The sequence below is a fragment of the Barbatula barbatula genome (genome assembly GCF_947034865.1).
Source record: "Barbatula barbatula genome assembly, chromosome: 4".
In the NCBI taxonomy this organism is placed as follows: domain Eukaryota; kingdom Metazoa; phylum Chordata; class Actinopteri; order Cypriniformes; family Nemacheilidae; genus Barbatula; species Barbatula barbatula.
In genome coordinates, this window is record NC_136768.1 from 5,465,971 (window position 1) to 5,489,622 (window position 23,652).

The 23,652-nt window shown below is 38.7% G+C and overlaps 3 protein-coding genes across 6 annotated transcripts in view; 1 reads left to right on the top strand and 2 right to left on the bottom strand.

Annotated features, from left to right (window-relative positions):
• Positions 1–1,564: 1,564 nt before the first annotated feature.
• vhll (von Hippel-Lindau tumor suppressor like) lies at positions 1,565–4,409 on the top strand. The gene is made up of 3 exons (XM_079454198.1): positions 1,565–1,806; positions 1,890–2,024; positions 2,104–4,409. The coding sequence occupies exons 1-3, from the start codon at positions 1,626–1,628 to the stop codon at positions 2,274–2,276; spliced, it is 489 nt and encodes a 162-aa protein (XP_079310324.1). The 5' UTR covers positions 1,565–1,625; the 3' UTR covers positions 2,277–4,409.
• Positions 3,436–7,296, bottom strand: tmbim4 (transmembrane BAX inhibitor motif containing 4). Its single transcript, XM_079454197.1, has 7 exons — positions 7,075–7,296; positions 6,270–6,378; positions 6,070–6,175; positions 5,954–5,987; positions 5,744–5,861; positions 5,433–5,478; positions 3,436–5,340 (listed from the first exon to the last, which is right to left on the bottom strand). The coding sequence occupies exons 1-7, from the start codon at positions 7,163–7,165 to the stop codon at positions 5,134–5,136; spliced, it is 711 nt and encodes a 236-aa protein (XP_079310323.1). The 5' UTR covers positions 7,166–7,296; the 3' UTR covers positions 3,436–5,133.
• A 2,848-nt stretch (positions 7,297–10,144) lies between these two features.
• The window catches only part of grip1 (glutamate receptor interacting protein 1), a 181,661-nt gene continuing 168,153 nt past the window's right edge, over positions 10,145–23,652 (bottom strand). For 2 of the 4 annotated variants that reach the window (XM_079454785.1, XM_079454783.1), the window contains 9 exons: positions 23,136–23,280; positions 22,715–22,854; positions 21,924–22,109; positions 18,464–18,632; positions 16,729–16,767; positions 16,317–16,428; positions 14,054–14,287; positions 13,802–13,948; positions 10,145–12,966 (listed from right to left, as the gene is read on the bottom strand). In XM_079454785.1, the coding sequence (XP_079310911.1) occupies positions 12,721–12,966; positions 13,802–13,948; positions 14,054–14,287; positions 16,317–16,428; positions 16,729–16,767; positions 18,464–18,632; positions 21,924–22,109; positions 22,715–22,854; positions 23,136–23,280 (1,418 nt within the window). In that variant the 3' untranslated portion in view covers positions 10,145–12,720. Of the gene's footprint in view, positions 12,967–13,801; positions 13,949–14,053; positions 14,288–16,316; positions 16,429–16,728; positions 16,768–18,463; positions 18,633–21,923; positions 22,110–22,714; positions 22,855–23,135; positions 23,341–23,652 lie in introns of all 4 variants that reach the window. The other 2 variants (XM_079454782.1, XM_079454784.1) reach the window with 2 other exon arrangements.

Sequence of the window (23,652 nt, forward strand, 5' to 3'; positions counted from 1 at the left end):
TGTTTCAGTTATTTTACAAAACAAATGCACAGATTCAAAAACAAAACCCATCCAAGATCTGGACAACTGACAGAGGCTTGTAGAGACAAGTTAGACAAGTTTTTAAAAATGCAAAATGTTTTTGTCTATTCTAGCAGTGAACAAAATCCTTGTGACAACTAGCCCCGGTAATTTAAATCATGCTGCTGTTTTAATGGGCAGGGGTTTTGAAATTGTGGGTAATTGTTGCGAATAATGACACAAAACATTAGTCCACTAAATGTCTAGAAATGCCACGATATGATCTCGAGATACCTGTCTAGGTGGGCACTGCTTAAAATAAAGACGTTACGGGACCCCTGTCAAAAGTGCGCCCGAAAGCCAAAAAAAGCATACGCCCACTTATATTCCCACTTATAAAACCGTGCATAAGCAGACCCTGTAGGCAACATTCGTTATTTAAATCACAGATCACCTGCAATGAATCAGCCTAATAACCCAGCATGTACACGCCCATTTTTACCCATAAATAGTCAATGCAAAGCATCTCATGAATACTGATTTGTATATTAATAAACCTTAATATTAATAAGGATCAATCCAATCCACTTGTTAAGCCTTACTTTTGCTCAAAGCAAAAATGCTCGTAGAACAATACAAAAACAACATGTTTACCTTAAACTGTTGTCTAAGACGTATATAAAATACTGTCATATACTAAATTGACCATAGCTTTAGCAATAAATAAATATCAATTAAGCTACATTGGAGTTTTAATTACAAAAAGAGCAAAAACCAACAACACCAAACACACAAGAAAAGACATAAATAATGTGGAGGGGGGATATACTAGGCCAGTGGTCTCCAACGTGGTGCTCGTGGGCATCTGATAGACCGCATGAACTCTTTAAGGTGCCCGCTAAACACAGGGCTCACCAATAATAAATCTGTGACTATACCGATAAGCCAAGTGCTACATCGTCATGAAAGTTTATTGTAAGCAAGTGTAATAAGCTTTAATATATTCTTTAATATTAGAAAACTGAATTTGGTTCAGCGAGCGTAAAAACAAGGCGTCACATGTTAGAGGATTTTAGATATTTTGGTAGCCCTCGCTTACAAAAAGGTTGGAGACCCCTGTATAGGCTATAACGTTCGACTTATTTTTATTGTGAGAATTATAAACCATTGAAATAAGGAAATGCCACAGGAAACCAACAAAATATGATGTTAAACTGCCGAAGACCCCCAATCCCATCTTTTATCTCCGAAATCACAAATGGCCACACATGAGATTCACTACAATTTACAAATTAATAATTGTTATAGTTATTAATAATAACACTTAGATTAAAGCCAAATAAGGTATCTGCAGCATTTATAGTTTAACAGCATTTAGACAATTATCACTCAATACAAGCGCAAAAAATTATAACGTGGGTCTTTTTTGCTTACACGCGGGGACATTCTCCCGTCAAGTTTGTTTTTAATAGATCACAACAACCTTCGCGTGTTAAGTGGCCTGCGTACGTTTCCACGCCCGTGCGTACGCGGCGTTTACAAATCAGACCCTGCTACTTTCAGTGAGTTAAGGGTGTCTAATACCGCCCCCTATCGGTCAGAAGAAGGCGAAGCGTCGCAGCGACATGGCTGAACAGGAAGCACTTGCGCCTCTGAAATCGCTCGATTCTCATGATCCTACATACGTCGTTTTCGTCAATAAAACTAACGAGAATGCCGAGGCGTGGTGGTTAAATTTTGAGGGGATCCCGGTGTCTTACGGTGCCATAAACCCCGGAAACGCTTTGCAAATGAACACGTTTATAAGTAAGTAAAGTTGACTCGCAGCAGCTACAGCCTCGTCTCATTACTTATTCAACTCTAATAAGATTTATACATGCACATTACAGCCCACCCGTGGTTCTTTAGAGCATCCGACGGCTTTCGACTGCTTGTAAACTTAAGTGAAGTTTATTTTCCCGAAGTTGCGGATTATGAGGACAACGGAGAGCCGCTGTACAAGCGCGTGCACGTAACCGCCCCAGGTGAGAATCGCATCATCCGAGTTAAGCATTCGTGCGTTTGATTTGATCGTGTTTCTTATTGTCTTTTCTGTGTGTTTAGTATACTCGTTACAAGAGTACAGCACGCGCCTGATCCGAAGAATGGTACGGAAAGAAAACGTAAACAAACTGGAAATCCCCGCGTTTCTGAAAAAGGAGATCAGCCGACCACCGAATATACGGAGAGACTTGAAAGTTTTAGCCGCGCGGAGAGCCGCGAACGGTTCAGTGTGACGTTTCTCTTTCATCTCTCAAACCAAAGTCTCTTTGGTTTTCTTCGGCAGGGATGTGAGTCTGAACAAGTGACGGGACGTTGAGATGTGTAGTCTGTAATTGAGCCGATTGTTAAAGAGACGGTTCACCAACAATAAAAATGCCGTCAAATTGACAGTGTCAATGGCGTTACTCCCCCTTAAGTTGTTCCAAATCTGTGTACATTCTATGTTCTGATGGAGATAAAGATATTTGGAAGAGTGGCTGTGCCCAAACAGTTCTTGGCCACTACTTACAATATGAAAAATGACAATGGTAGTCAATAGTGCCACAGAACTGCTTGCTTACATTCTTCAAAATATCTTATTTGTTCTGTTGAACACGCAATGGGGTATATGCACACAGATAACGTATGTCTGCTAAAAATGCTTTCAATTTCAAGTTACATTCAGTTTCACGCATTTCACACATCTTTCAGCCAAGCATTCACTTAATGCAAAATAAGCCACCGGGAGACTGCTGACATCAGATATTATTTACTAGGTGTTTATATAACAAGTTAAACTATTCATGTAGTGTGTTTTACCTTTTTTCTTATGTTAGCCTGTAAAGCTGCTTTGGAACAATGCAAATTGTGAAAAGTGCTATATAAATCAAATTGAACAGTTCAAATATGTAAAAAGGCTACGTAAACGTTTGCTCTTACCCGTAGGATAATGTTTAGCCGTAGTGTTGTTTATTTTTCTTGCTAAATATATCGATAGATGAAAAATTACCTCAGCTGGCTGAGATTTTAGCGTAATCTCCCCGCATGCATATACCCCATTCATCCTACTATGTTGCCTAAGTGTAAAGTCATTTTGGAAAGATTGTTTTTTTTACTTTTTCAGTTAAAATTAATCTAACGATATCACTGAATGTGAAAGAAATTATTTGCTATTTTGACAATGATGATAAAAATATTCAAAACTTAGTAAATTTTATCATCTTGAATGGCAAATTTTTTATTCATAAATCTAGATTGTCAAAATCTCCTCCTTTATACAAGGTTTTCTCTAACGAACTCATTCTGTTAATGAAGTGTCTTAAAATTGTTAAAAACTCAAAAGCTATTTGTCTATTGTAAGATATTATGAATCTGTATTTGGCGTCTTGTGAATGTCTCTTTTTTTTTTTCTTTAATCATCTTTGGAGTTATGTTACTCATGCCTGTTTTTTCTGTAATGTTTTTGCATGTTCTAAATAATAAAAAAAAATCATCCTACTATGGTAGTCAATGGTGGCCGAGAACTGTTTGGTTACAAGCATTCTTCCAAATATCTTTCTCTGCGTTTTCAGAAAATGTTTGGGTAAACTGTTCCTTTAAAGGTGGGAAAACACAGTTTCTACAAATCTCATGCATCTTGAGGACCTATATTATATATCGAGGACCCAACAAAACCCAGACATGTGACTCCGTTTGACTTACCGCGTGCGGTTCATGGCGCGGCCTAAGCGCTTAAAGATGCCAGACATCTATCGGTTTCAAACGACGTCCAAATCCAGCGTTATATCCACCGTTTATACAACATTCATCACCCAAATGCAGCTGAACTTCCATCAGCCGAGTGAAGCGACATTGATGGGCGTGTGCTTCTTCTCTCATGCTGGCGCGTGTATGTTTCTCTCGGTGGATGATGCGTGGGGCTGCTTTCCAATTCATTTTTTTAACGAGTTGGGCATGTAAAGAAGTCAGAATGCATGAAATAGCACGTTACATTTAAGTAGAGGCAAAACATTGATGTATTTTTCATTCCAATAATAACACACACGTTAAAACATTTATTTTATTTCGTACTGTAGGGAAGTGTTAAATACATGTATTTCTGCTTGATAAATATCGGGTTAATAAATAATGTATAGGCATATAGCGGCTTCCTTTTCAAATCCTGAATGTAGTGTTTTTAACAGAATAATTCCTATTTGTAATTTATTTAAATGAGCTGACTGCCATTTCAACATTTTGATGTTTTTAAAATGGGTCTCATGCTGTTTCAAAACCATTCATTTAGTATAATTGTTATTTAGTTTCATTGTTATAATGAACAGCAGTGATTGCTGTAAATAACATTGAAATGATGTTGGACTATAATGTTCACAAGTAATAAATTGTTTAAAAGAAATAGCTTCTGGAATGTTAATGTTTATTCAGGTTTTTATGGATAAGAAGTTGAATGCTTATGTTTATAAATTATTAAAGTTAAATCTGAACAGCCCATACATCCACCAAAATTTATAAAAATGTGTAGGCTTGATATAAAGCTTGTTCGCCAACCATTTGCAGCAATTTACAAACACCAACTAAACAGGAACTTCCACGAATGAGGTACACTACACTTAACACAAAGCAGTAACTATCAATCACAGTTAAACAGATCACGTATTTTGTACAATCATAACTCGATATAGCATTCAAATATGTGCAATCTATAAGTATTAAGGTGAGATGAACGTATACGTTTGGAAACAAGATGAAACCGCTCCATACAAGATGTGACATTTATAAACACATGCTGTGCTAAAATTTGTACTAAAAAGAAATTTAGCACCAAATCCGATCCCTTTTGCTGTCTAAAGAGAAAAATGGTACGTACTATTTAGTAAATTACTTCAAGGACAAATTGATGTGTGTACTCCGTTAAACCCATATAAATGATATATGATTTGGTCTATACTGCAATGGTTACTTCTCCGTAATGAATTATAATCGTGCAAATATATGGCCAGATATGCTAATACAGTACTTAAAGACTATTAAATTATTTTTTTAAATTTCAAATCCACTCACATCATTAAAGTACCCATAATTCACCTCTGAAACTGAAGAACATCAAAGCATTCAGTGTTTCTTCAGGGAGTCAAGAATGCGCAGGATATACAGGAAGAGGTTGACTATGTCTAGGTACAGATTGATGGACGCCAGGACATGTTCCTCTGGTGACAGCTTGTGCATCAGGAGGTGCGTATCAAAAATGATAAACCCACAGAATAGCAGAGCTCCGGCTCCAGCGAAAACCAGCTCCACAGTGTCGTTGTAGAAGAAGATCTGAAGGACAGATATTTGGACGGATGTTGAAATGTGGCTTGCGTTATATAAGGTAACTTAAATAATGGAAAGGTCTCAGACGGACTACTTACCCTCAGAAAGCTTGCAATGATCAGGATCCACAGGACAGCAAACAGACTATGAAACGTAAAATTTATTAATACTAAAATTTTTATTTCAAAATCAGATAGAGAAGAAACCCGCCGTAAGAGTTATGACCCACAAAACCCATTATTTAATTTCAGTTTATTAACTGCAAAGAAGAATGTCTCACAAGAGAGACATTCTGCCACAAATTCCTCATGGATTCGGAGCAAATGGATTAAAACAATATTATGGTCCTTATTTATTGTGACGAATGTGACAGGTCCGAGCCCCGAGCTGAAGGGAGAGTGAGAAATACCTGGCTCCGAGTTTGCTGAAGTCCCGTTTGGACTGGAAGGTGTAGGCAGTGAGGCCAAGGAACACAGCAGAGGTGAGCACGAAGGCCTGGAGCACTACGGTGTAGTCATAAAACGTCACTTGAAATAGAAAAACAGTATTAATTGCAGTATAATGGTTGTGTAGGTCAACAATCTGTGATTTGATCTTGCTATTAAAAAAAGAAACGCACCTGCCGTAGCCACAGACAATGACTCCAGCAGTGTCTACAAGAACATTATACACCAATTAAATTCCATTATAATATCTTTATTAGGAATTTGAACTGAAATGGTCTAAAATACTTACAAATCCAAAAAGCAAAAAAAGATTGATAGGGTGCTGGTGTCGGTACACAGCGAGGGCAAGGAGCAGGATAAGAGACCCAATAGCAGATATCAGCACCAGAGAGGGACTAAAAATAGAAAACAGTGAATCGCATGTGTGCTTTAAAAGTTAAAATGCATCTAAAATGAACAGGTGAATGAACACGGCTGGTGATCCTTTACCTTGAGTGCACGAAGCTTTTAATGGGGTCACAGAGCATAAACACACCAGACACAACAGTTGTCATGATAATCTGCAGGGATAGGATGGTGTACACCTTGCGAAGAAAAGCTAGAAAAAATGAGAGCATTCAATTTAATACACCAACATATCCAGACAACGTGCACAATATATAATTTCAATCATGAATATAATCCACATAGAAACACATGCATAAACATGTTTTATGCAAAAAAACAAGTTTACGGTTTTATTATCATGGTTATAATGGGAATTGCATTGGTTCTAGTAGATTTGTTTTATTTGTGTGGCTCTGTTGGTGTGATATTATGTGGTAAACAATAAAACACCATTAAATCCTACAGGAACAAGACCCCACACAACTGGATAAAAGAACAGTGTGCTGGTTTTAATGGCAATCGGCTGATCAAGATACACAATGTGTATCTGTAATGTTAGAAACCGTTTGAAACTTGAAACTTAATGTTAGAAACTTGGTGTTTTTAGCTGGGTGCATGTCAGAGCTACTGTCACATCGTTCTCAACCATCAGGTTTTACAAGTGACATTTCTAGGAAATCAATAAGCGTCATGGCTCGCGTCAGCTGATTCAACTGGCTGGCATTAGCACCATATGGTTGGCATTTAGCTTGATCGTAGGCAACGGATGAACGTGAAATAAACTTAACGATGTGAAATAAAACGAAGCACATGGATGTTACAGATATATTTTAAAATTCACGCAAATACGTGAGTTGTGGACTGATTGCGTAACCGCAATGCATTGTAAATATACGTAGTGACTTACCCATCCGGATGTGCACGCTCGCGCTCGCGACGTTCGTTCCATAATTGAAATCATCCTCAATCGATGATCGCGGATATTTCTCCTCATTCATGTTTGACGGATCTGTTTAAGTTTCACGTAATGTTATAACCGAGTGTTTTAATGCTCTCTTCCGCCTTCCTCTTGATTTCTTCTCTATCTTTTGGGCTTTTCTAACAGCTTGAGGATGTATACTGCCACCAAGCGGAGCGTTGACCCGGACGTCCATTAAATAGACAAGAAACATAAAGATAGTCCCTGCAGTGTAATGTGTATATACGTTGATTTGTCAATAAATGTTGCATCTTATTTTATAATGTGATGTGTAATATAACGATTGTTATTGTTAATAACAATATTAACAACGTAAGTGACTGAACTGCTTCCTCTTGTTGGAGGAGTGGTGAGATGCACATTATAAAATCACTTTTATATAACTTTAATAATAGTCATTTTTAAATGACTAAAATGTTAAATATAGAAATAGAAATATCAACTAGGAGACCTTCAAACACTAGCACATGTACCACCTTGCCAAAGTATCCATCCCCATTCATTTAGCCTACTTCACATTTTGTGATGTTGCTGCCTTATCTTACACTACTTATTTTACATGAATCTAAACTCCATGGTTCCAAACCTCTTTCATTCAGGATTTATGGAGGCTACATGCTTCTGTGAACCTTCAATACATCAGATTTTTTCAGATGTTCCCCAGATCTTTGTCTTGATGCAGTCCTTTCAGCTGTTGCACATTTTACTGAGAGGGATGTGCCGCTCCAAATCATTCTTATTTAATTGAATATACCGATATATCGAGCAAATCTAATGCTTATGAGCAAAAATAAAGCGTCCCAGAAAAGGGTGTGAATACGCAATGTACTTATTTCAGTATTTAATTTGCAATACGGTTGCAAAGTTGACACAATTGTGTTCTTTTGTTTTGTCATTATTGTGCATGGAGTGTAGATTCATGTATTTATTTAAAGTAGTTTAAGATAAGGCAGCATCATCAAGAAAATGTTAGTAAAACGAAGACGCATCCTTATTAATTCCTGACTGTTCCTTTAAATCTTCCCCATGAATGATATAAAATAGCTTCTTTATCAAATTTCCTAACAGGTCTCTAACTTCTGTTAAAAAAAATCAACACAATCTATTCCTCTGTCATCTATCTTTTCATACTCAGGGGAGCAGTGCACCTGTTTCTCTCCTTTGTGGTGATAATAAGCTCACGCAAGTCTCCAACAAACCCTGCGGAGAGCTCCACCTTATATTTAACCTACACGTTCATATTCCTGCAGCTGATTCTGCTCTTTTTCATATTCTAATTATTTTATAACCCCAGCAGTGGTAAAGTCATTTCCTGCAGGTTTACATACAGCCTTATCTCCAAAAATAATAATTTTCACCTTTTAGAAAGGTTCCCCTATATCAGCTGAACCGTGCCTGTGGGTTTATATCGTGCCAACGCTCCCACAGAACCTGCTCCCAATCTCTCCTGGGCATTCTTAACAAAATGCACTATACCTTGCCTTCTCCCATGAAAGCCACACAGCATTTCATTAAAGCCTCTGTGGTGCCAGCCTGGGGGACATGGCCGTATAATTCATTTGGAAGTTCACTGTATCCTTCGAGCCCGGTATCTGTTATCCAGTTGGGTCTGAATAACCATGTGCCATCCTCCATTCAGGGACATGTTCATGACATCAATGCTTTCATGTGGCACCTCGTTTTCTGCATCCTATCATTGCTTGTAGATTTTCCCTTATTGGAAAAAATATAACAGATACATTACCCGAGATATTATATTACGGTTAATAAAAGGCTGAATCAGCTAGAAGGCACCAATGTGGAAAACAATCATTTATCTAATGGTATTTCAATAGGATCTTATATATTTTAACTTATTACAACAAGCACTTTTCATCTTTCCTTTCATTAAAGCCATGCTTTTCAACCTGACATATAATCAAAATAATCGTATGTCATATAAGCCTATAGATATTGCTGAATGACCAATTTCTTGTTGACCACCAGATGGCACACCCTTTATTATTGTAGGACCAACAATACGTTAAGGCATTTAAAGGGGTCATATGCGAACACGTGTTTTTCTGTGTCTTTGGTGTGTTATAACACGTAAAATTGCAACAAAAGATCCATTCTATCTTAAAGTGAATGCTCACATAGACCTGCCTCAAACGCCTCGTGTAACCACACCCCCACAAATCTAATCGTGGTATGATTTGACCAAGACGAAGATGCATCACATCTAAATCAAACGACAGTATTCGTTTTAGCCGTGTCATTTGACCCATTAAAGGAGAAAATTAATAAAATCAGTCATTACTTACTGACCAGGACTCCTCCAACGGAATATCAAAGCAGAATGTTGGAGCTGTTTTTAATACCATAAAAAAGGATGGTGACTAAAGGCCGTCAAACTCAAATTAAAATAAAATTGTTATCGTAAAAAAGAAAATATAAGTATGAGACTGAAATGTAAAGGCATTACTCATCGGATTTCTTGTGGTAAAAAGGGAAGGGATTTTAAAGGGAAAAGTAATTTAGTAAATAATGACACATTTTTCATTTCTGGGTGAACGATATATTTCACCATTGACTCATGATTTGACTAACAAATTGACATTTTCAAGAGAATCTTTGAACGATACAAAAGAAATCAAAACAAGTGAAACAATCAAACGCTTAGGTATCTGGGTGACTGAGATATCGAAACAAAACCTGCACATACTAAAAAGCTACTCAAAAGAAAACTGCATCTAAGCAAGTGTACAGATTTTAGTTTCTCAGCGTTTCATTGACGATTCTTCCATAATTTATCCTAATATTGCTTTTTATTTTGATGAACCAAGCATGAGGCTGTATGTAACCATGGAGATGATATTGCATGCATCTCTGAAATTTCCTTTGTAAATCAGTCATGATATTAAGAGCTTAATTAAAGTGAATAGCAGGGAGCTTTTAACAGCGCCAAAACAGCACCACACAATGCGTCACGTGACAGAGAGACATCATTTCAGTGTTCTCCCTCCGCTCTGTACCTTTTATTCTTTTTTCCATTTGTCGGCCATACAAAGGATTACAGCTTTAGGAATCCCCAAATTTATACATAGACGATAAACATCATGCTAACAAAGTATTAAATTTGTACAAAAATACTTTACAGCTCATAATACCTGTCCATTAGAAATAAAAATACAATATTTCAGGGACTTAACTGTGATATTGAATCATAAATTCATGGTATACTGAAAATGCACACCCACTATTTTATCTGGCAGTGCTTGACGTCACTATATGCTCTCACATATGAAACATAAAAATGATTTTTATTTTTTTCAACACAAACAATGTGTGCACTTGACCAGACTGTTTTTGCAGTAACACAATGAAGTCCTGTGACAAGCACAGGCCCAGATCAAGATAACGAAGTGAAAACCATGATTCAACACGATTACATTATGACATCTGAGAAGCGTCTCAACACCCAGTGCATGATTTTGGGAAATTAACCTGTACCTGAAAGTTTATTTGAAAAAAAAGAAAAGAAAATGACGCCTTTTATAGTCAAATGCTCCCTATCAAGAAACAACTTCCTTGATGAGGTTTCTATGTTCTGTAGTCGGACCACATGTGCCATTTAAAAACAGTGTGTAGACAGGATTGTTGAGCACTGAGGGTGACGTTACTCAACCAAAAGCCACAATGTTTCACACGGGTGGGTGAGGGTTTTCATTGCCACGAGCAGCTTGCCGTTAACATTTTTTTGTGTATTTTTTGACATCACATATGGTACACTCCAAACAAATGTTGGTTTTCAACCCAAGGCTGGGTCAAATACCATAGGTTAATAAACCAACACTTGGGCTTCTCCACAATTTTACCCTTCCGTGGGTTAAAAAAATAGCATTTATTTACAGTATCGGAATGACAATCCTCCTTGACACGAATTGACACTTTTTCCTTTTTACAAACAGACTGCTCGCACACTTTAAACAAATATCAGATGAGACGTACAAAACCATAACAGTACCATATACAAATGACCGTGATTTAAACAAAGGGGGAAATATAAAAGTATTTTTCTGGATTCTTATGGGTATCAACCCCATGCTTTTATTTTTTATTTAAATCATTTAGTGGTTTTTAGTAATAATTACAAAAGTTACCATGGTAGCCACAGATTCCTTCAACACCACAAATGTTATTAGGTATAATAGTAATATTGGTTCATATTATTAACACGATTATTAATTTATCGGTTTACAGCAAAAATAGCAACGTAGCACTGGTGGAGTTTATGGTTAACATGGTAAATCTTTGTAAGCTTGCAGAGAATTTAACAAGGGAGACACACTACTGTGAAACCTAACCAGCATTTCCATAAATATATTTTAGTTTGTTTGTAATTCATAATATTCTGATATCAGACAGTGAGTAAACATTAATATAAAACTATCTAATTGAACACTTGTCTTTTTTAATTAATTCAGAGATTGATCACAAGACTCATTGGATGAAACCATTTGGAGCAGTGATTCATTTCGTAAAAATGGAACAAGAGCATTTACCGCAGTCACCTGACAAAGACTATTCCCAACCGAATGACCTTCTCAACGCTCTCAATCTGCTCCTGTACATGGTCAATAGGGGCCACGAAAAGGCTCAACCACCCAACCTTCACTTAAATCACACACAACCCCCTTATAAATCATCACGACTCTTATTCATAAAAATAGACATCTGTCCAATTTTCAAGCTAAGGTGACTTTGTGGTGGCTTCATGCGTAACAGCATATCGGACGGAGACCGCAGCGTTTGTGTCGTTTTGTTTTAAGGATGTAGCCGAGAGTTTATATTTAGACAAAAATATGTCACCCAATACAAAAATGTTGGAAAAAGGTCTCATGCATTACGCTATAACCCACATTCAGCCCGGATTGAAAAATGGCTTCCCAATTAATTGTGCTGATTTTTTCCCCCGCGCACAGCTGTCGACCCCTCCTGTCGGGCATCAACAGGGACACGGTCTGACCTTGGCATTAGAATAGGAAACACACACATACACTATACACACATTTGTGTTTCATTATCACAAAATAGGAGCGTTAATGGTTGCGTTGAGAACGAAGACTTTTGGGACTGCGCTGCACGCTTGCGAAGTCGTCGAACACGCATTTGGGACTCACACAGAAAAACACAGAGAATCACAGAGTGGTCAGTCTAATATTTTAAGTCTTAATGTTGCTTTTATGCATGTTTTTTTCTTTTCTTTTTGTCCTCCTTAAAACTATTGTATATTGGCAATAAAATCAGGGATGGCACTATTTCACTTTTCTCCTTTTTTATCAGTTTTGGTTTCCAAGAGGTCAATGCGGTCTTCTCCATAATCACCATTTTCACAGGGTAAAACACCACTCAGCATGTCAGGACAGGACCTCAAAGTCACGGTGGCTCATGCTCAGGAAAAGATCTGGGTGTGCTGTATGAGAAGAAGCCCCCTCTGTTTTTTCTCCACCAGGGGGAGCAGTCAACAGGAGCAGAGAGAGTTGAAGTTTAGCACCATGAGGGGCATTCCAGTGCAGCCACCTGGGAGATCTGCTATAAGGATTTGTTGGGGTCTCTGTCTTCTAGTGTGGTGTTGTGCTGGCCTTGTTCCAGCCCGATGGTGGGCTGATCCACAGTGTCTGCCCAGTTCACTGGCTCTTCGTTGGACATGGAGTTAAGTTCTGACAGTTGTGAAGAAACCGGGTTCCGGCTTATGACTAGATCCAGTTTGTTCCCGGATTCCGCAATGAGTGGAACCACTAAGCAGCAGTCAAAGTCTCTAGTCCGGACGTGGTTTATCTGCATCGCAAACAGAGATAATGAATCTCGGTTCAACATTTAGCACTTGCAAATAGTATAAGATATATGAATGTAACAAAAACAGAATAAGACAAAAAATAGAACTATATCAAAAACAAAATATACTGTAACATAAAATATAACATAAAATGTTGTTTTTCTATATTCTTTCTTTTCAAAGTCGATATTTTTTTCTGTACTGTCATAATTTGATGAAATACCTCTTTTGCTGTAATTCTAAATAGTCTAAATCACACTGTTTCTCCCCTAAAAAGCATGTGAATAGTGATTTTACCTTTTGCCACGTCAGGATTTTTATAAACACGACTCACAAAATGAATATAACCTCTTCTATAAATTGCTTACTGTTCCGCTCTGTAATGACGTAAACCAATAGTTACATTTCAGCGCCAATACTGAACTTAAAGAACCACTGAAGTGCCTTGAAATCTGCTGCTTTGATGCATTGATGTTACTTCCTCTGAAACAGGAAATTAGGGCGGGACATATTAAGTGTCTCCGGCTCCTTTAAAATAGCCAACAGCAGAGGCAGAAGCTAAAATCTCTTGATTCTAGAGAGGTTTGGATTGGTCAGGAAAGTATGATGAGAAGCTGAAGTGCAGAATGATGTCAGAAAAATTGCGGGTCCATTTTAGTGGAAGAGAGAGACTGAATGTTTATCTTACTGAATGTTTTATCTTCTAAAGTGTAAATTTAGGCTCACATTAGGTTAACATAATCATAGAAAAGCCTACTCCTTTCCTTTTTATTCCATAGGTACTTTAAAAGATTGTCACGTCTCCTAATTCAATTTGTCTGCATCACATTGGCTCACCTGTAACAGACGGTCATATGGCTTCAGGCCTCCGATTTCAGCGGGTCCCCCTGGACGGATGTTGTTAACATAAACCCCTTTCTCTAGTACTCCATCAGATACGCTAAATCCAAAGTCTTCAAGATCCGAGTCCTTCGACAGACTCACCTGTGAATGTAACACACCACAGACATGTTTAACATCATAACCACCAATGGTACTGTATAATTTACATATGTTTTTATGAACACAATATTAACATGTATTCCAGACCTTATGAAGCTCAACTGGGGTGGGCGACATGATGTCTTTGATCTCCTGCTTCATTCTTCTCATGGCGAAAGCTTTTCTGCCGACGTCGGTGGGCAGCGTATTGCTACGGTTGGCCTGCGTGTATTGTTGTTTGTTGTTGCTGCGTTCCTGAAAGCTGGCTTGGCGGCCCAGGTGACTTCGAGTGGGAGACGGGTCGTGGTTTAGGCTCAGCGAGCTGCCCGACATGATGGTGGCCTGGGAGAAAATTCAATGTAAATAACGAAATCGTACCATACAGAGTGCATGTGTATGTGCAAGTTTTGACAGTGAAATATCCACAAAAATGTAAGTTTAACAGTTAAAGTAACATTGAACAAATAGCCTTTTTATGTGTTGCACTACAGGCTGGCATCGCAAAGCATTAATGATTCAACAGTTGACAAGTTTGTGCTGAGCTTCCTGTTTAGCACGTCACAAGAAGCAAAATGGCGATGGACAAGGATACACAAACTCTTAGAAACATGCACTTTTTGCAGATTGGTTTGAAACACTTCAACTTTTAACACGGCAAGCCCAAACAAACATGACCAGTGGGTGTTCCGGCGGTCTCGTCATTTGAAGATGATCTTCAAAAAAAGAACCTTGATCTGGTTCTGTCTTTTTGAGAGGACGCTACTGCACACGGCTAAAAACTAAACATAAATCGTCCACAACGAAAAGCCTTGCAGCAGCTATCCCACCATGCTTTGCATGAGCTCACATGCCTTTGTTCACACCTCCCAATTCACCGTCATTCGCCAGTTTTGGTGAATTTCACTCAAACTTTATGGATATTTGTTTCCAGGATAACGTTGGGTGACCACGGACAGAGAAAACTCCAAGCCGATGCATTGTTTAAGCAGAGTTGAACCCATTAGGCCGGTGTTCAGACATTTATTCATGCACCTTATTAAAATGGACGCCACATTCGTCAATTCAGCATATGACAAATGAACAATTGCGACTTTTGTAAAAAGCTCTTTTTAGTACACGCTACTGACACGAACCAGAGGCAAACACTTTCAATGAATCCAATAAGGGCCAAAGGGTACATTCAGTGTAAAAGCTTTTGATTTTATTGTGTTTCCAGTTTCCACAGACTAGCGTATGCCGGAGAGCAAAGAACTTTCAAAGCGATCCCTAACGTTGAGTACTAAAAGCTTCTGTGCGCCATCGGCTACACGTAGTCCGCATTTAACTCATGGTACCTGACAAAGCAAAGACAAGAAAATCAATCTGCTTTCATGAAGTGTTTCAAGGTTAGCCACAAAGCACATCAATGAAGCAATGCGTAACACGACGGAAGACATTATCTATTCTATGAGACAGACAAAAAAGGAACATTTTATTAACGGTGGGCCATGACAAGTTCGCAATTCATGTTTCTTTTTAAATTTATGAACGTATTTGTGTTTAATGTTTGGTATTTAAAGGGACGGTTCCCTTAAAGATAAAAAGTCTATCATCTGTACTCACCGTCTTTTTGCTCCAAACCTGAATGACACGAGTAAATTATAATAGAATTGATATTTTTAGGTATTTATTATTAGGGCTGTCAACTTATTAACTTATGAAAGCTATCGTAAATAAAGCAATTTTTCTTATGAGTCATTGGTGGCCAAGTACGGTTTGGTTAAAAACAAACATTTGTACAGATTTGAAACAACTCGAGGGTTAGTAAATAAAGATTTTTCATTTTTGGGAGAACTGTTTCTTTAATAGATATAAAAAATATAAGTATTACAAAAAAGTGTCTTCCTGTTTTGGGTACGTGCATGTACTTTGCATGTAATTGTGTAATAATGTTCAGGGATCAGGGACTAAGTGCATTCATTTCACTCCTTAACTCTCATAAAACACATGAAATCGACAGCCCAAAATCTAATTTAGCTTTGAATGCACCCCTGGGATTTGAATTGGATGCCAAAAGTGGTTGTCTGTAATGACCCCCCACCATAATTCAAGCAGGCCCTTAGCAGGGACACGAAGCCCATTCGCAAGAGGAGACACTCAGGTGCCAGCGCTACAAGCAACTAGACAGCCCAAAGAAAAAAGGAAAACGTGTACCAAGATGGCCAGGTTTCTCTTATTCAGAAGCCTGCCTGGCTTGTCCTGGAAAAAGAAGGACCTGTTACACAAAACCAGGGTTGGAAGAGCATGCTAAAAGAGACGGTGAGCCATGGAGAGGAGGTGGGGTCAAACAAGTGGACACGTGATGGGTGATGGACGATGGTCACACAATTACCTCAAGTTCTCGTAGGATCCCGGACTGTCCACACGTCTCTAAATCCTCTAGCGCTTGGGACCAGAAGTTCTCCTCCTGGTCCGGCTCAGTTCCGTCGTGTCCAACAGTGAACCTGAAGGGAAACAACGGGACATTTTTACCAGGTGGCATGTCAAAAAAGCGGCCAATGAGCAGGCAGGCACCACAGTGATGAGCGCGGGAGACGGCCAATGATCTGTGCAGGGTATGGTTGGAGGTGGGGCTCTTGGAGAAACAGACAGACACCCAGTGTGGTTGGAAACACCGTGATGGACACGGCATGGCAGGTGGTGATGTCCTGGTGGATTGTGGGGCTTTGAGTTATGAGGTGAAAGGGGCCGGATTGGTTTGGGGAGGCAGTGTAGGTAACAGGCACACAGCACTGAACCCTCACCTGCTGTCTGAGATTAAACCGGTGGGCAGCGTTGACGCTCTGTAACAGGAGATCAACTTCAATCAATAACAACACTGACAAGCCCGATAAAGACAAACTTATGAGAAATGCCAGATGTAGATTCAAACCATATCAGTCATATCTGTCACCGTTTGGTACTGCGGAGTGTTTATGCAATACTCCTTTACGTGAAACGCCTTTTGAGGCTTTCCCACTCGGAAACAGCGATAAAATGTGTGTAGGAAAATCTGAGGGAAGCTTTGCATTATAAGAGGTTTTTTCTACTGCAGAATGATGACAAGATCTGAAATAACACCAGAATACATTAAAGATAAATGTATTGGAAAACATTTTTGTGTTGCTTTGGTATTTCTAGTACTGTATATATAAGCTATAGGGCTGATTCACAGATAATGTTTATCGAAATGGCCTAAGGCATAATAACGTGATGTATTTCAGAGTGAAATTGAATATTTAATGAGAAAAATGTGGAGAGGGACTTTTAACCATAACTACCATCCAAACTTAGAACTTCTCTTTACTTCTGTAAAATAAAATGTTACTGCGATACGAACGAAGTTATAGTTCACCCCAAAAACTACATTTCTGTTATCATTTACTCACCTTCATGTCTTTCGAACCTGTATGACTTTGATTCTTCCACAGAGCACAAAAAGAAGATATTTTGTTAACCGGTACCCATTCACTTGCACTGGTTTTGTGTCCCTACAATAGAAGTGAATGGATGCCGGCACTGTTCGGTTACCGACTGTCTTCAAAATATATTCTTTCGTGTTCTGCATGAGAAATAACAAGAGGATGAGTAAATGATGACAGAAGTTTTATTTTTGAGTGAACTGTCCCTTTAAGAGCAGTTGCAAAGAAAAAAATCAAGGAAGCATCATCGGCAAAGTAATTCTCAATCAATAATACGTGCTGACCAAACATGCGGGTGGGATTTTTCCCGATAAATCATGAACACCCCGACTGGATGACATCACCCAAAAAAGTTTTTGTAATTTGAAAAAAGACTATATAGACATGCACACAAGTGACACCAAGAATCGTAAACGTGATTTTTGATTTCATGTTGACTTTAAGACCATATAACATGAATTGGGAGATCGTAACTGTAGTTTAAGATAAATACTTTAAAAGGGCTTTGTCATTTTCATGACCCGCAGGCACACAGGGACCGTTTGCGGCTTTGATCTACTGCACAATGAATATGAATTACACATTCAACAGCGTAAGCTAACAGAATAAAAGTAAAATAACTCCAGAAACTAATCGATCAAAGCTCTATAAAAGAGTTTTTGACAATCCAATGTGCCTCGAATGTGTCGCATGGCTCAGTTAATATTATCAGACTGAAGAGACTATTACACTCAGGCGGAATTATATAAATATTCCGACCCATTTAAAGTGAATATTAAAATGACTGAGAACCGTTCAAACGCTTAGGACTATACTGATGTCTCCAACTAAGGTGTCTTTTGAACTCAATGATTCAGAGAATTTTAAGAGATGTGGTTAAGCACTGCTTTCCCACAATGTCTCTTTCACAATCTGGTTCATGATGAAATGGCTATATAGACATTTCAGTTTTAATAGAATAAAGCCATTATATAAACTATACGTGGCTTACACAAAACTTCTTCCACTAAATGTAATTTATCCATAAAAGTTGTTTTCAAAGTATTCAATGTACTAGTGTTGAAGCATGTTGACGTACCCACTAGCACTTGGCCTGTCCCATTCATCAATGCCAATTCCAAAATCCGGCAGGATATTGTTCCTCTGCCGACTGCTGTTGACCGGGGACAGGCTGCCCCGGTTGGATTTGGCGTTCCTCCATTCGTGGCTATGAAAACTGTAGCCCGATGCCTGGAAACCTGTGGGAGCTGAGACATACAAACAAACGAATATTTGAAAAGACGAATGTCTGATTTAACCATTAATCTGACAAAAATTCCCCGATAGCAAATAATTCCCAAAAGTACAGTACATTTCTGCATTACATGGCATTCTCTCACACATGAACAGGAGGCACAGGAGCTCCTGGATGTTCAGGTTCCCAGGCTCCGATCATTAATCTGGCTCCAGACTACTAGAGGGTAGGGGAAGGACTATAGGGAGAGCGGAGAACAACATGCTTGCTGTGTTCACACATTCATCCATGGAGGGAGCCGCAGATATATGCTTTATGCATTTTTGTCTGATTCTTCCCCGGTGACCACCGCCGAGCGCAGCGCAGCCTGGGGGCTTTAAGATTCACCAGCAATTCAATAAGGATTAACTGCATGTGATTTGTTCACCCCTCAGGGCTTGGAAAGAGGGAAGAATGCTTAATGGGATTCTCTAGATCGCTGTTTTGGTTTTATGTCCCCCTTTTAGAAAAAAAAAAGAGTTGGAAAATTAATAAGATACAGGCAAGACTCTCTTTAGTTGAATAAACTGCTAGCTTTACCTGGCTAAGCCCCGCCCACTCAGAATGGAAAAAACGGACTGATATGTAAAGTGACCAGTAAGAGTTGGTTATTGTTTTTGGGCTGTCAAATCGATTCATCGTGATTAATTGATTCAACAAAATTGTTTTTGTTTATATAATATATAATGTGTGTTAATATGTTGCTATTATTTTTATATGTATAAATAAATAATCAAACAAACAAAATATGTACTTGTATCTATTTGTAAACCAAAATTTTAAAATGAATATATATATATATATATATAATAATTTTAATATTTGTTATATACACATGTTTGTTTGTGCATTTTAATCGCGATTAATCGATTTGACAGCACTAGTTTTGTTTATGTCGTTCAAAGGAGGGGGGGATTATCCGAAATTTATATTAATTATACTGTTATTATTGTTTTATTATTTAAATATTGTGCATATTTTATACACAAAATAATAATTCAGCAGCTGTTTAAAGTTTTGCCTATAGAGGCACAATGATTATAAAGTCTCTCCTCCACCCTACACTTAAATTGTGAGTCTAATCTGTTGGCCACAAAAATTTAACAAAATAAAAAACCAATCCGACAAATTGCATAAATAAAAGAAAGTATTAAATAGCCTGATAATATCATCACCTTTCATTATTCCAACCATGATAATCACGTGAAAAGCTGATGTTGTGACAGCCGGAAGCACAATAACAGACTGCCGTGGACGAAGAAGATTTAAATAATGCAGCAAACATCCACAGCAAATGTATATAATTTACTAGAAGTCTAGCATATGGATTATTTAACTTTATATTCCAGTTCTAACGTTTACAATCAGGCCCGCGCTTATCATCAGATCCAGCTGCAGTATGAATTCCACGAGGGCCGATGCTTTTCCAGCAACCTTGAATTTATGTTCTGTCCACATCATCCATAATTTAAGGGCCAGATTGCTTCTCCCTGCGAATAGCTTTCGTATCTCTATAACCATCCGAAATTAATTTATGTGGGGGGGGATGCTTCAGGTGAGGTTAGGAGCTCTGTATAAAACTGTTAACACGGTTGAGACTGTCTGTCTCTCTCTCCCCATCCCCTTTTCTCACTCCCATAAGGGTGAGACGGGATAAAAGGCACGAGGAATGAAAAGGTGGCCTTGAGATGATATATGTCACCAGCCCTGGGATAAATTAATCATAGCTGTAATGAAAAATGACGGATGATGTCATTTGGTTATAAACGGGAACGAGCTAAAGCTTCTGCTCACTGATAGGCTAATTATAATTCATTATTATCGACCCAAACCGCGAGATATCAGTAGAGCTGTCAACTTTGTAATCTAATTAATTTATATCATCATCTGCCTGAATCGCTCCAAAATTTCCCTACGGAATTCACGTCCGGGGACATTGTTTGGAAAGAAACGTTGGCCTCTCAACCAACTTGACATGGCGACGTGGACAGGATGAGTGTTTGCAAAATAATGAAATTTCCCTAAGTTTCATTTGGTGCCACTAGTGGTCAAAACTGATATCCAAGCATAAAGTATCTACAAAACTAAAACGAAACACTTTAGGCTTTCATTTGAATTGCAAAAAAAACACTGCACTTCATAACCATTCCGTTCTCATAATAAATAGCTTTGAACCGTGTGGACCAACTAACAAATAGTTATTACAGTTATTGTTTTCACGAAACATACACAGATCTGCGTGGGAGCAATACCTACAGGGATCATGCATATCCGAACGGCAACGATTCCACAGAACATTAAAATGTGTGATGTGCCTACTTGACATTCTCGGTGCAAAAAGCTGATTCTATTAGTCTTGACCAGGAGGCCTCGGTGTCGAGAGAGCTGATTGTAATGTAACACATTGCCGGCGAGTTACACAAATGCTCGTGTGCATCCCAGCACTCATCTGGACTCATTTTCCCCATATTTCCCGCCAGCTGGCCTAATAAAAGACGCTTCCCAACCCAGATTACTGTAAAGAATTATCAGGGTAAATACATATTTGGAAGTCTAGAGAGAAATGCAATCTCAATTAAACCAACATTACACCTGCTGGGCTAAACTCCCAAGATGCAATGGGGCCGACAGTGCTTAGAGCTGTGGATAAGTGTGAGAGATCCAGAGGTGTGATATTAAGAACAGGTGGTGTATCCATGGTGACCATAATGTTCATGTTATAAAAGACACGGGTATAAAATAGTAAAGTAGTCATTCTTTTTGTGAGAAACAGATCAAAAAGTAACATGCAAATATGAATCAAGATGTGCTCCAGATGTGTCCATCATGATGCATCATACTTGAATACACGTGAATATTATTTGGGTGCTTAGCGGGTGAATATTTCTATATCATTGCTAAGCACTGCCCATTGCATAAACATAAGGATTCTTATTTCTGTGTCAGTATCCGACTGAACCCTATTTTTTAACTTTTGAGACAAATGTCAGCTCATTTTCAATTACAAACCGAAGCGCCCAGCAGAACATTCCAGAAGACAGATGTTATTTTTTAATATAAATTCCGAAATTAATTCAGCGAGAAACTTCCAGCAAGTGGGACATTTCACATCATTATGCTGAAAGTGCAGAAACCGAATTTTGCCCAGAGGGGTAGAGGAACCAGGATCTTCTTTATTACAAAAAAAAACAGTAACGTTGAAACGCTAACTGTGTTTCATAAAAAGTGCTAAAACACTAGAAAAGGTGCGAACGCTCAAATGTACCCTGCGAGCTGAAGGTGGCGTCAATGGCCGAGCCATCCCAGGATTCCACGGCGCTGTCCACGCTGGGGATGGTGGTGGAGTAGATGTCAGAGAGTTTAGCGGGTTTCTGCCCTGCTTGACACTCGTCCTCCATGTCGCTCATATCATTCAAACGACCGGGTACTGGAGGCTGCTTTGGGCTCGCCACTAAAGACAAGAAAAAATAAAGAAATTATTGTCTGAACCCACAGATGATAGGCCAGCAGAGAAACTCAGACTGAAGATCAGTGCTCATTTCATCTTTTGTAGTTGGAAAGGAACTTGTTTACGGTCAGTACAGTCACTCAACAGTACGCGATAGATGCGGACAAAGCGTACTTGTAATGACTGCGTAATATTATTGAACTTTAGAGTTTCACAGAAATAACAGTCTAAGTTTTTGACCACTGTTCCAAATATCAAATAACAGTTTGAAATAAATGTAAAATTGTGAGAGTGTGTACTATTTTACAAAGCTTTAAAAGCTTCAACCAAGTAACCCTTAATCTAACATACAGTAGTTAAAATAAAGTCAAGATACCTTTATAAAGATAAAAAAATTCAAAGGCTAACATAACTATTGTATTATTATATAACTGAAACATAACAATTAAACATTTATTAAAACTGGATTTTTACTAAATACTGTGCTGAAAATTGTAAAATCTTTGTTTCCCATGTTGCCTCTTTATAGTCCGTTACTTCCCGACATTGATGTGTGAAGCCATTTTGTTAAACTTCGCGTGTCAATACATGCGTGCGACCGCACTTACACTCTCCCTGTTTCTTGATCTTCAGCATGACTGATTCTCCGGCCATCTGGAGCAAGTGAATTGCCTCGCTGAGAGGTTTGCCCTTCAGACTGTTGCTGTTAATGGCCAGGATGCGATCCCCAACGTGTATTGCACCGGTCCTGCAGACATGACAGCACACAAGTGACTCTTCACAGGCATCTAAAATGCCATTTAAAAGCCTTCTCTATACTTGCATTTACAATAACCACTTTATTAATAGAAAACCGTAATAATAAAGCTCATCCGATATAGCTCGCAAGTTCACGGGTTTGATTCCCAGGGAACCCATGTACCGCTAAACCATGGCTTGAACGTAAGCAGCTTTGGATAAAAGCACCTGCCAAATGCATTAGTGTAAATGAGCTGTATATATAATAGCATATCATCTCCGCAGTAGTACCTCTCAGCCAGACCGCCTTTAGTGAGACTGGAGATGATGATGGGGTCGAAGGGCTCCTCGGTGCCTGAGATGGTGATGCCCAGCGGCCCACCGAAGCGTTTCAGCTCCACCGTGTATATGATGGCACCGGAGGTCTCCTGCTCGTCTGCAACACAGGCCAACAGCACACGGGCGTCCCTATCAACACTGCCATCACGTAGGATACCTCACAGAGGGGCAGAGAGCAGAGCGAAGACACCCCTCACAACACCGGACAGAGAGAGGAAGTCAGGGGGCGGGGGGAGGGAGGTACGGTTGATGGAAGAGGAAATAAAACATGGGTGGAACGAGAACAGAAAGTAGGGGGAACTAATAGACAGAAAATGAACAGAAATACTAGGGCTGTGATAGTTGCAAAACAATGCAACAGAAGAGAAAAAAGTGACGTATTGAGGCTTGTTTTTATAATTTGATGTCTTTGAAAGATCTCTCTGTAAGGCTTGTATGCATATATTTATATATGCAGTCATTTGGTTAA

Excerpts from the sequence above, each read along its gene's own strand:
- vhll (XM_079454198.1), top strand. The coding sequence starts at position 1,626 with ATGGCTGAACAGGAAGCACTTGCGCCTCTGAAATCGCTCGATTCTCAT. Across the intron at positions 1,807-1,889 it reads GCAAATGAACACGTTTATAA|CCCACCCGTGGTTCTTTAGA; the intron begins GTAAGTAAAGTT and ends TGCACATTACAG. Across the intron at positions 2,025-2,103 it reads CGTGCACGTAACCGCCCCAG|TATACTCGTTACAAGAGTAC; the intron begins GTGAGAATCGCA and ends CTGTGTGTTTAG.
- tmbim4 (XM_079454197.1), bottom strand. The coding sequence starts at position 7,165 with ATGAATGAGGAGAAATATCCGCGATCATCGATTGAGGATGATTTCAAT. Across the intron at positions 5,479-5,743 it reads TTCAGCAAACTCGGAGCCAG|TCTGTTTGCTGTCCTGTGGA; the intron begins GTATTTCTCACT and ends TACGTTTCATAG. Across the intron at positions 5,341-5,432 it reads TCATTGCAAGCTTTCTGAGG|ATCTTCTTCTACAACGACAC; the intron begins GTAAGTAGTCCG and ends TCTGTCCTTCAG.